At 53.9% G+C, this 11526-nt stretch overlaps 4 protein-coding genes across 4 annotated transcripts; all 4 read left to right on the top strand.

Moving 5' to 3' along the window:
- Positions 1–1137: 1137 nt before the first annotated feature.
- Positions 1138–2915, top strand: MIND_01154000 (uncharacterized protein; the record flags this gene model as incomplete). Its single annotated transcript, XM_037368069.1, has 5 exons — positions 1138–1239; positions 1294–1890; positions 1934–2114; positions 2161–2614; positions 2663–2915. The coding sequence occupies 5 exons, from the start codon at positions 1138–1140 to the stop codon at positions 2913–2915; spliced, it is 1587 nt and encodes a 528-aa protein (XP_037214995.1).
- A 556-nt stretch (positions 2916–3471) lies between these two features.
- Positions 3472–4014, top strand: MIND_01153900 (uncharacterized protein; the record flags this gene model as incomplete). Its single annotated transcript, XM_037368068.1, has 3 exons — positions 3472–3582; positions 3635–3807; positions 3864–4014. 3 exons carry the CDS (start codon positions 3472–3474, stop codon positions 4012–4014), a joined length of 435 nt encoding a protein of 144 aa, XP_037214994.1.
- Positions 4015–4558: 544 nt separating this feature from the next.
- Positions 4559–6692, top strand: MIND_01153800 (uncharacterized protein; the record flags this gene model as incomplete). Its single annotated transcript, XM_037368067.1, has 12 exons — positions 4559–4617; positions 4665–4713; positions 4766–4869; positions 4926–5131; positions 5191–5265; positions 5307–5475; positions 5536–5752; positions 5799–5816; positions 5867–6040; positions 6092–6213; positions 6267–6571; positions 6625–6692. 12 exons carry the CDS (start codon positions 4559–4561, stop codon positions 6690–6692), a joined length of 1566 nt encoding a protein of 521 aa, XP_037214993.1.
- A 1192-nt stretch (positions 6693–7884) lies between these two features.
- Positions 7885–10170, top strand: MIND_01153700 (Inorganic phosphate transporter; the record flags this gene model as incomplete). Its single annotated transcript, XM_037368066.1, has 14 exons — positions 7885–8025; positions 8079–8097; positions 8160–8182; positions 8232–8349; positions 8405–8440; positions 8490–8549; positions 8599–8673; positions 8724–8909; positions 8962–9343; positions 9391–9527; positions 9572–9655; positions 9705–9801; positions 9852–10006; positions 10058–10170. 14 exons carry the CDS (start codon positions 7885–7887, stop codon positions 10168–10170), a joined length of 1626 nt encoding a protein of 541 aa, XP_037214992.1.
- Between the last annotated feature and the right edge of the window lie 1356 nt (positions 10171–11526).

Raw genomic sequence — 11526 nt, 5'->3', positions numbered from 1 at the left:
CCAATGGCGGCCTGTTAATGGGGGGTCCAACAGCGGCCTTAGTGCAAACAAAGGTTTCTTTGTCTGCAACAAAGGAATAAAATTTCCCTTCAAGCTGCCGTTGGACCCCCCATTGCCAACCGCCATTGGCATTGCCACCAGTGTGAGGGATGCCCATATTCCCAGTAAATAAACACAAGTGATGAATATATATATATTTTTTTTTCTGAGCCTTTTGTGTGTGTGCTACTGCCAAAACAACAGTACTCTGCAAATGTTCTCATGGATTGTGAAGCCAGCAAGTTGCTATAAAGTGATGGTGTCATATATTTGTAGGTGTGGTCTACATAGGTCTACCTGGGTGATAAGAAACTCCAGCCCGTTCCACCTTACCAGCCTGGTCACAATCCTACAGAATAAATTTTTTCCAAGTCAAAATTGGAAAAAAAACTTGCAGTTTTTTTTCTGACATTTTTCAGGCACAAGTTGCCAAAAAAAGTTCAAATTTTGACTTAGAAAAAATTGATTCAAATTTTTTACCTAACTTTTCAAGGGGAAAAATTGTGGAACCTGGTGTGTGAGCCGCCGTCGGAGATACTTACTAAAATTCCGTTTTGATACGGCAGCACATGACAATGATCAGCATATGAATCATGATCAGTGATCACGACCCGCATCACGGACTATTTTGGCCGTGAGACTCGCTGCTTTTTACATACCACCACCACCTATTTTTGGCCACGGCCGCGGGGTGTTGTCCATTGGCCATAGAGACATGGGTGCGGTCTGATCGAGGCTTGGACAAGAAGCAAGCCCTCGTCTGCAAACGCAGACTTGCTGCCTATTGGAGGCAGAGCGGAGGGGGCCAGAACCGAATCTGCGACTTCCGCGTCGATGCCGGACGTGTGATCGGCTTACGCAAATCGACGCGTAGGCGTCTTCTGTCAGCCGCCACGTTCTGCCCACACCCACGGCTTGGCCAGCCCGCTAAGCGCGATTTCTCCCCGTCCTGTGCGACTTCCCACTCTCGTCTTACCACCGCTGTCCTCTCCTCCGCCTTCCTTTCCAGCTAAGTGTCCTCTCGAGAAAACAGGTCAACCGCCGACAACGCATCCAAACCAGCGATAAACAGACCAAGGAGCTTGCAAGAGGAGAGATATGTCAGGCACGGGCACCCCACCCCCACCCTCAAGCTATCATATGCACCACACTCAACAGTACAGTCGGGATTTGTCCGGAAGCACGAGTACCATGCCTTTGGTGCGTCATCTATCTTTTCTCTTCGCCTCTCCAAGCTCATCTCAGTATACACAGATAGCTAACCCGGCTTCATCCTCCTCCTTATCCTCCCCATCGCCTCCCTCTTCCCCTCCGCTCACCGCCGCATACCGCCCGACTCCCACCCGCTTTTCCACCGACACGACGCTGACTAACCCCGTCGCTACGCCAATAACCACCCCGGGCCCGCTCAGCTGGGTCGCACCAGAAGATTTCGATGCGCTAGAAGCGCCCATCCGCCCATTCAGTGACTCCCACCATGCACGGGCCCGCACTCCGTCATCCCTCTCCTTCGCCGAAGCCGTGACCGGTCGACATTCCCGCGCCCCATCCGCTCTCGATGCTGGCGACCGCATGTCGCTCTCCATAAACTACGTCCCCAACAAATTTTCCGACGTGCTTATAAGTGGCGCCCGCCGACGGCGGCGTGGACCGAATCGGGAAGGGCGGATCAAGGAACCGGTGATGGCGCGAGGCGGCGGGGTGGATGCCTTTCGTCGGGGAGAGGCGCGTGTCGCGGATGACCGGGATGATCTTCGCCCGCCAGAAGGTCGGCGTGGCTGGCTGGACAGATCGGACCCCGAGAGTCGCTGGACGCGGTTCAAATGGGTGTTGTTTGTGTTTAATGCGGTGGTTCGTCCAACAGCCGAATCTCGGGCGATGCTGATATTCGTAGTACACATTACTTGCCATGGGCGCGCTGTTAGTGTGCATACTGGTGTGGCTGGACATCTTCGATCGCGCGGATGTGTTACGGGTCGCTAACCATACTCCGCTCGTGTTCTCCACTCTGGCGGCGGCGGTCGCATTGCTCACGTCTGTCTTTGGCTGGGCTGGCGTTATGCTGAACAACCGCTGTGTGTCCCACTCCATCGCTTGCTTCTCAGCTAACTTCGTCCTCAGCCTTCCTCGCCATCTACAACGTCCTCCTCTGGCTCTCCTTCGCGCTCCTCCTTGTTCCGGGCTACCTCACCTACAAGTTCTCTGCCTTGAACCTCGAAGGCAAGCTCAACTTCCAGTGGTCCGAGTCGTTCGACATCACGGCGCGGCGGCGCGTGCAAAACGCGCTGCACTGCTGCGGCTACTTCTCGCCGTTTGTCGAGGCGAGCATCAGCAGCACGTGCTATGCGCGGTCGCTCCTCCCCGGGTGCAAGGCGCCGTACTTCCGGTTCGAGCGGCACGCGCTGCGGAGCTGGTACATCGCCGTCTTCACGAGCGCAGGGTTCACCGTGCTGACGATCGTGGCGGGGCTGCTGTGCAGCAACCACGTCACGTACCGGTTTGGCAAGGGCATGATGCCGAAGGCGTATCGGCTGGACGACACGGCGATGGGCGTCATCATGGACGCGTATGCCGCGTGCGTGTGCTATCATTGCCAGTTTTTCTGTTGTTGATCTTCTCGTAGTCAGCTTGCGGACGAATATGGTGTCGACGCGGCGGCACGTGCGCTTGCACAGGTTCCCGCGTACGCGTCGCGGCCCCACTCGCGCGCAGCATCGACGGTTGACCTGGCCGATGTGCCCATGCGGGAGATGTCCGCAGCCGCCTCGGCCTCGGCCTCGACCCCGACACTGGCGCTGTCTGCTGCTAGTGGCAGTGTACGGGGCACGGCACGGTACGGGACAATCGCAGGGACCGTCCCCGAGACCGCCATTTGATCGTTTTGCTTCGCGTTGCTGTCGGGATGCTTTGTTGCTGGTGCGGACTGATAATGACCATTGACACTTATGATGATTGGACTATGGACTCGTTGTTGTTGTTGCTTCCGTAGGGACCGTGTAGATGTCGAACACTAATTTGTAGGATCGATGGTGCAGGTTGGCGTTAATTGATTGTTTGAAGGTGGGAAGGACTTGCATATCGAAGAGCAGTCGGCGAAGCTTGGTGCGGTATGACCCTGGAACACGTCGGCGCTCCTTGGCCGTTGAGAATCGGCAGCCAGGTTGACGACGAGGGATAGAGTCGACGAGCAACGAACTGCCACATCTCCTTTTCAGTGATCCACCCCAAGATTACGTCAAACACTGTCAAACCCCGCTGTTATCAAGTCGCCGATCCCGGCGTCGTCACCAACTGCACAGTGCTGACGTGGGCTTGGCGCTGTTCGCCGTCGCCTATAAAACGGCTCGCCACCGAGGGCGCCGCATTCTTCTTCTCCCCTCCCGTTGTTCTTTCTCTTGTTCGTCGACCTTTCTCTTGTGATTTGATATCACCATGTTCTTCCGCGCGTCGATCGCATTCGCCCTCATTGCCGCGAGCTCCCTTTCGCTCACCGCCGTGTTCAGCGCGCCGGTGGCCGCCCCAAACAGTGTTGTGGGCTTCGAGGTGAGTGCCACGTCCCGAATTGCGCGCTTTGCGATGCTGAGCGCTCCACTAGGCACGCGCAGCCGCGGCCGACTTCGTCCCGCTCGCATGTGCCCGCCCCAATCTCCAGGGCAACTGCATCGCGTTAGGCACCACGAAGGGCGACGGCCCAGGGACCTGCACCAACCTGATCTTCGAAGCGAAGTCCCTGCGGCTCAACCTCAACAACGACTGCGTCTCCTTCCCGTGCGCATCCTCCGCTCTTCTGCAAAACTTGAACTCGCGCTGAATTGGATTTACAGGGGACGGGACTGCAAACTCGACTTCGACAAGGGCGAGTCTGCGGTGGAGCACTTCTCCAACGACGCGGACATCAACGACCTCAAGCTCAAGATCGTGAGCGTCAGCTGCCAGTCGATTCCGGGGCTTGTGAACGGACTGTTCCCTCAATAAGCGCCGTAACTGAGGGAAAGATCTACTTATGAAGGCCAATGTACTTACTTCTTACTCGCATGTGCGCGGACATGAATGAAAGCACCGATGGAAAAGAGACGGAAAGGGTTCAGTCAGCAGCAGCGCGACAACGATATGGCGCTCGTGCCGATGGTCCCGTATGTACGCGCGGACCGTGGCTGTTTGTAAGATGGTGCCGAAACGCACGGACACTCGTCTGATTTGTCATTGGACGTGCGATGACGTTGACAGGATGACGTGGTTTTTGCTCCTTAACCCCGACCACATGGTGCGACGATTCCAACGCCAGCAAAGGGCGCGGTACCGAGGCCAAAGTATGCGAAACAGTCGCCGCTGAGGGCATTACGCATTAACGACCGCCCATGACTACCTCACCTCAGGTCGTGGTCCAAAATTGGTGGACCCGGGACCGACATGTAAGTGTCCTTACAAAGACGCTCCCCGTCAAATCGTTGCTTCTCATCCCAACTTGAATGACGAGGTCACTGCAGCTTCTTCTCTCCACACACGGTCCAACTCCTCAATGCAAACCGGCGACTCAAGATTACCTTTGGCATACGCAGGCTCAGCGGCGCAGCCGTCGTAAGCTGTGCTTGACCCACCTCGAGTGACGAGCGGCAACTCGGAAGCGCGACGGAATCGCAGAATTGGCTGCCATTCTTTCATGTCTACCCTTTGGTATGTGCTCCTCCGTCTGAGGCCGTCGTCGCTATTAATATGCTCAGCTTAGGCATATAAGAAGGCGAGCTTGCCCGAAGGACCAGGACATTCACTTCCAGCTCTTTCACTCTACGATATGACCAGTCAAACCAAGCGCCTCAGCGTCGCCATCTCGTGCGTCTCCGTCGTCCATTCTCTCCATATCCCATCTTATGATGATACATCTCCAGCGGTGGAGGCATTGCTGGTCTTACTTTGGCTCTGGCCCTCTCCGAGTACCCCGAAATAGAGGTCCACATCTTCGAAGCTGCACACTCCCTGGCAGAAGTCGGCGCGGGCGTGGCCGTCTTCCCGCGTCCATGGAGCATCCTCCGTCGCCTTGGGGTCGACGAGGAGCTGATCAAGACATGCGATGTCGAGCTTCAGGATGGTCCATGTCAGTCACGGTGCCAGCTTGGATAATGACCCGCGTGTTGGCTGATATTCACCGTGTAGCACCCTCCTTCCACTACCGAAAGAGCAACCAGGCGGTTGGGCTCCAGTTCGCGACACTCGTCACCACCGGCACGTGTACCTGCTAGACGCCATCCTGTGGCTGATCCTGCCCACAGGCTCGATGATAACTTTATACCGCGCCGACTTCCAGGCCGCGCTCCTCGGCCATCTCCCCGACCGCGTTCAAATCCATTACTCGAAGCGGCTGCACAGCTTCGACGACCGTCAGCCCGGCCCCGTGCAGCTCGTCTTCTCAGACGGAACCGCTGCTTCTTGCGACATTCTGTGCGTTCTCCAGCTTCTCCTTCCCGAGCCAATCGAGCATAAGACTTACTTGTGCCGCAGAGTTGGTGCAGATGGCCTGAAGTCGGCAACACGAGCAGGCGTGCTGGCTAGACATATCGACGATTTGCGGCGTGAGGGGCGGGAGGATGATGCTGCAGAAGCGGCCTCGTGTATCGAGCCATGGTGGAGTGGACACATCGCATATCGTGCTCTGATACCCAAGGAACGCCTGCGAGAGGTCTCGCCAAACCATCAGGCCCTGACGGAGCCAATGCAGGTGAGCTCGAAGTACTACTTCAATGATGCTGTTCTAATTTCTGCAGTATCTAGGCAAGAACGGGGTGAGTTTAGCTTGACTCTCATTCCTCCATTGAAAACTTACAAACGCAAGTATATCATCGCGTACCCGATCTCGCACGGGAAAATAATCAACATCGTGGCATTCGACATGCGGCACGACCTCGAAAACACCAAGTTCGACGGGCCGTGGGTGCAGCACGCAGATAAAGAGCACTTTACCCATATATTTGCGAATTGGGAGCCCGAGGTGCAGGCCCTCGTTAATGTGGGTCTCCGACAGGCTGTGGTTCACCTTACTTATTTACGACGACGTCAGTGCGCAGAGAATCCCTTGGCGTGGGCGATCCACACGGTGAAGCCTATGCACTCGTTCGTGTCTGAGTCAGGGCGTGTCGCGCTCATTGGCGACGCGGCACATGCGATGACGCCGCATCAAGGGTGAGTTTCGGGCCTTCGAATTCTGTTGCTGCTGAGGCCTGATTTCTCTGCAGATCGGGAGCCGGACAAGCCGTCGAAGACGCTTACATCCTCGCCCGCATTCTTGGACACCCGTCAACAACCGTCGAGAAACTTCCCCGTGCGCTCCGCATATTCGACCAAGTCCGGCGTCCCGCGGCGCAGCACGTGGGGCGTGTCTCGCGGCTCGCGGGGCGCTACTTCTCGTTCGAGCTCGACGGCACTGGCAAGCACGTCGACTTCGCGGCGGACTTCGGGCATGCTGGTGTTGGCATCGACCCTGCCGGTTGGGAGATTTTACAACAGATTTATAAACAGGTGGAGGATAATTGGAGATGGGGTAGGGAGCATTGTCTAACATTGGGTGGCTTTCAACTGATCAATTTTACCTAGCGTGGACAACCTCTGTCGATGACGTGGAGCAGGAAGTCGTCAAGTTGCTCGAGGATCCGGAGAATTAACCAAGCTGCACGTCTAACTTTGGAATGATGATTTGCCTTAATAATGTGTATTTCTAATACTCGCTCCTCACTTATTTCATTCTGTGCCGCATGCACTAATTGACTGGGCTGATTTGTAACAGTACGTTTAAGTTTGCCCCTCAGAAAGGTGGCGGGATCAAGGGAAGCACTGGGACACCGGCATGAAATTGGCCCAAATCCTCGATTTATCCGTAGATTCTTTGAATGAGAAATCAGCCTGTACTGGCAGGTACTAGTAAATGGTAGCTTTTGACATCAAGGAAATGTGGGGATCACGCTATCCTTTAGCAGCTCCAAGCTTACATTAAGTTACATAGCCGCTGGAAACTAGTGGATGGATTATAAATGTGACCAATTTACTTACTTCTCTCCTGGATAAAGGCACAGGTTTGGCCAGGAAATTCACATATGTGTAAGTGAATATTAAATAAGTAAGTATAAGTATTGCTAATGCCATCAATCAACGATCGACATCAGTGGCGCGTTGCCCGACGACACGACACTGTGACATCAATCTTACTTCTGCCCTTTTCACTTTTCTGCGTTCTGTCATGAATCAGGGAAGCTGAGAAGCCGTCAAGGACAAGGTACATCGTCCCCGGGCCGACATACCATACTATGGCGCGGACGTCCCCATCCGTCTATATCTTGGGTAATGTGCCACCTGTCCGCTGTTCATGACTGCGCTGAACCCACACTACTTAGCGCACGGGTGAACTCTGTTCCATTAACACGCATCTGGGAGGCTCGCGCGAGGCACCGTTTCGCGCGCGTGCTATATACGTACAGATATTCAGCGTAAAAACAGCTCCGCCCGACATGAAGGCCCGCCATATGGTCGTCTCCAAACCGTTGTGTCATCACGAACGTGCGTGGTCGGCGTCTTCCTGTAGCGTCGTTGATCCGACGCAAAGTCAGCTCAATTTTGGCCCGTGCCGTCGAAACAGCTGATTGTTTGGTGGCTGGGCGTCGACGCCGTGGGCGCGATTGCGAGAAGCCGAGGCAACGGGCAAACATCAACGTGCATCTACGACAAAAATAGCGCTTGGGAAGCGCTTCACCGATGCGTGTGATTTGGCGCAAATAAAGCTCCACCCGACTACGTAAATAACCACGGCTTCTTCTTTTCCCCCATTCCCTCCACTCCCGCCATCTCTGCTCTTCGACGACGATGGCTGCTGTTGACAACTCACCAGAGGCGCGCCGCGCACGACTTGAAGAGGTCGACCTCGAAGGCGGTGGACCAGCTGGCGCCAATCGTCCTAGCTTTTACTTAACGAAGACGGAAGTGAAGCTGTTGGGGATCGCAGGGGTGTGTGGTTTCTTCGCAGAAGCTTACATTTCACGGATTGAACTCTGGCGTAGGTTGGATTCTTCCTCGATGGTTCGTCAATCCTTTTCTGCTTGTGTGATTATATCGCATCGATTGACTTGTTGTACCTGAAGCATACGACCTTTTCGTCATCAATGTACGTTCCTCGTCCGTCTTGCGACATTCGGCTCTCAATTCACTTGTAGCCGGTTTCGACGATGTTGCAGTACCGTCTGTATGGCGGGAAAGCTATACCAGCTGGCATCCAAGGTGTCCTCAAGGCAGGGGCCAACATCGGCAGCGTCATCGGGCAATTTGCATTCGGTGAGCGCTGTCAACGCCGTTGTGATGAACTTTCGCTTATTTGGACCGTATTCAGGGTTTCTCGCGGACTCGTTGGGAAGAAAAGCCGTTTGTACGCTTTATCTTTCCTTGCTGTGGACAATCGGCTGAAACGTTGACAGATGGGAAGGAGCTCATGCTAATTATCTTTGCAACTATTATGTGTCTGACTACCCCTACCGGTCAGGTCATTTCGCGTGGTCTAGGAGCTGTGCTGATCGTGATTCATAGGCTCCCTAAGCCCCGATAACGCGATAATCTACTTGACCATTTTCCGTGTCATTCTCGGAATAGGTGTCGGAGGCGGTTCGTCGCACTTTTAACTCAGTATTACCAACACTTAGCACCCTCGATAGACTATCCGATGTCGGCGTCCGTTACATCTGATCGCGCGGTCCTCCGCCGACGAGGAACTATGCTTGCGTACATCTTCTCCAATCAGGGCTGGGGCTCTTTCTTCGGCGGCCTCGTTACCATTATCGTCCTTGCCGCATACAAGCATGTGATGGACGGAAAAGGCGAGACCAGCAAGGTTGATGGAGGTACCCTCGCGCACATTCACTCTTGAAGAACTCCAAGCTGACGAGTCGGTAGTGTGGCGTATAGTCGTGGGCGTATCCCTCGTCCCAGCTTTCGCGACCCTGTACCAACGGCTAACCCTTCCCGAATCATCGCGCTTTGAAGAAAGCCGGCACCAGCACGTGCAGGCGACCCGGGCGGTGAACGATGACGCCAGCTCGGACCACGAGAAGCCGAAGAAGACTGAAGCGGGCGGGCCCATCGCAAAGACGGAGACTGAGGAGGTCGCGGTACATATGGAAGAAGCCAAGCGGCCGGGACACTTCCGGGGTATTTCTCGTTATTCCTTATCATGTTTGTTGAAGCCGCCTGCAGAGTTCCTTGTATATTTCAGCGAATGGAGACACGCCAAAATCCTCATCGGGACGTGTGTTTGCTGGTTCCTGCTTGACATTGCGTGCGTTCACACTTGCTTTTGGCTCGCCATGCTCAGCTGTCCGTTAGATTCTACGGCATCAACCTGAATCAAAATGTTGTCCTTCAACAGATTGGGTTCGATGGAAAGACTGGGACGGCCTGGGAGAAGCTTTTCAAGATTTCCACTGGAGGAATCATCATAACTGCGCTCGGCTTTGTCCCAGGTGAGCCATTCCTTCACGTTGTCGACGACCCTGATCACCACAAGGATACTATGTCTCGATTTTAACCGTCGAGACGCTGGGACGCAAATGGATCCAGATCCAAGGCTTCCTAATGGCAGGACTGTTCTGTAAGAACTTGTCTTGCTAAATCTCATTCCTTGACATTGACGCTCCTAGTGGCAATCCTGGCGGGGAAGTTCCACTCTCTCAGCCACGCGTCCTTCATCGTATGCTTCGCCCTGCTCCAATTTTTCTTCAATTTCGGCGCCAACACGTACGTTATTGATCTTAACTCAGTAAATCTGACTTCGAAGTTACTCCTAGAACAACGTACATGTATCCCGCCGAGGTCTTCCCCACCAAATACCGTGCCTTCGCGCACGGCATCTCTGCTGCGTCGGGCAAGGCCGGCGCGATCATCTCTGCGCTCGCGTTCAACCAGCTGAGCATTGACATTGGCACGGATAAGGTCCTCTGGAGTGAGTTTTACCGTTCTCAGCTGTGTCGCATGAGGCTTACTCTGAAGCAAGTCTTCTTTGGCTGCTGCATGGCCGGCGCGCTGTTCACGCTCCTTCTCCCCGAGGTCAAAGGCCGGGACCCTGACGAGGTCCTGGCTAAGGAGATGTTGGAGCGGCGAGGGTGATTGGGCCGTGTACCGCTCTGAATGCGTGTAAACTACACTAATCCATGCCTGTCATGATTTCGCATCCTTCGGTCACGCATGCTGCTTCCAGCGCTCGTGCTGCTTCTCTGAACCGGCGCCGATCCGTCAGCATTGTTCCATCTCCGGATCATGAGAATGATATGCACCGTTGACGAACGCCGGCGGCGTATTACTGACACGATTTCTGCACATTTGGCGACATAGAAAAAACTAATGATCCCATAGCGTCTCACTGCCAGTGGTCCCATCGTCTTGGTACTACTTAGTGGCAACTGTGCAGATTTCTAAACCAAATGCTCTACTCTCAAGAGGCCTGCAACGCATGTCATCAAGAAGTCGGGCCATCACAGACTCGGAGACTCGACTCAGGCTGAGTTCGAAAATGATCGCGTGAAGCTGTGCATGACCCCCAGCAAATAAATGTACGAGCGCTCATTCTACCGTGAGGGCAACCGTTCTCAGAAGTGCCAAATCTCCTCTTTCCAAACTCGGTAACACGTTCTTTTGCTCGTTGAGATAAAGCTGAATGGTACTTACAGTACCCGTGCTCCAGAGTCGAAACTCCGCTGCTCATTTATGAACGCTACCACTGGCATGTCGATGCCTCAGTCCTCGCTTCCTGACATCCGCTTGACCTACAGGGCGGTTTATATTGGGGGTAGGCGGCTCGCGAATATATTACATCGCTCCAACTTGCTTATCTTATCTTTTTCAGTGCTATTTGCAACATTGTGCGTTATACTACTAGTAATGATGTTAATCTGTTAAGTGCCGTGTCGACCAAAGGGACGGAGACGGAGACGGAGACGGAGACGGAGTCAAAGTCGGAGACGGAATCAAAGTCGTAGAGCACTTGGGGCGGAACACCACAGAAGGATGTTTGGGTGACCGGGGCTTCCAGTTGACCAAGACAAGACAAGAGGAGAAGAGCGGAGTCGAGACGACGCTGGGAGATAGAGACCAGCAACGTTAATTTACAAACTGAAGTACGTGATAATACATCAAAGTATTTATAGTACGAGAAGTAACGGAAACGGAATAAGGTATAACAAAGTAAGTAACAAGATTAGAACAAAGTCAAGTAAAGTAGAAGAGGAGTTGCATACGAGGAACAAGGCATAGATGATTGCATAGATCATAAGTCGAGGTAATTGGAAACGCTCAGTAAATCTTCATTGCGTAAAAACCAAATACTGGAGTCGATATCGGAATCGGATGCCAGAGTCGGCACGGATATAACAGTATCCCCCTCTTGCGTTTCTTGCCCACAAGAAACAGGAGCAATGGTCGTAGAGGCAGGAGTCGGAATCAGAGAGAGTCGGAGTCAGAGTTGGA

This window comes from Mycena indigotica (genome assembly GCF_014461135.1).
Source record: "Mycena indigotica strain 171206Taipei chromosome Unknown Mind.scaff0011, whole genome shotgun sequence".
Classification (NCBI taxonomy): domain Eukaryota; kingdom Fungi; phylum Basidiomycota; class Agaricomycetes; order Agaricales; family Mycenaceae; genus Mycena; species Mycena indigotica.
The sequence above is the reverse complement of the archived record's forward strand: the minus strand, read 5'-3'. Positions and strand labels throughout refer to the sequence as shown.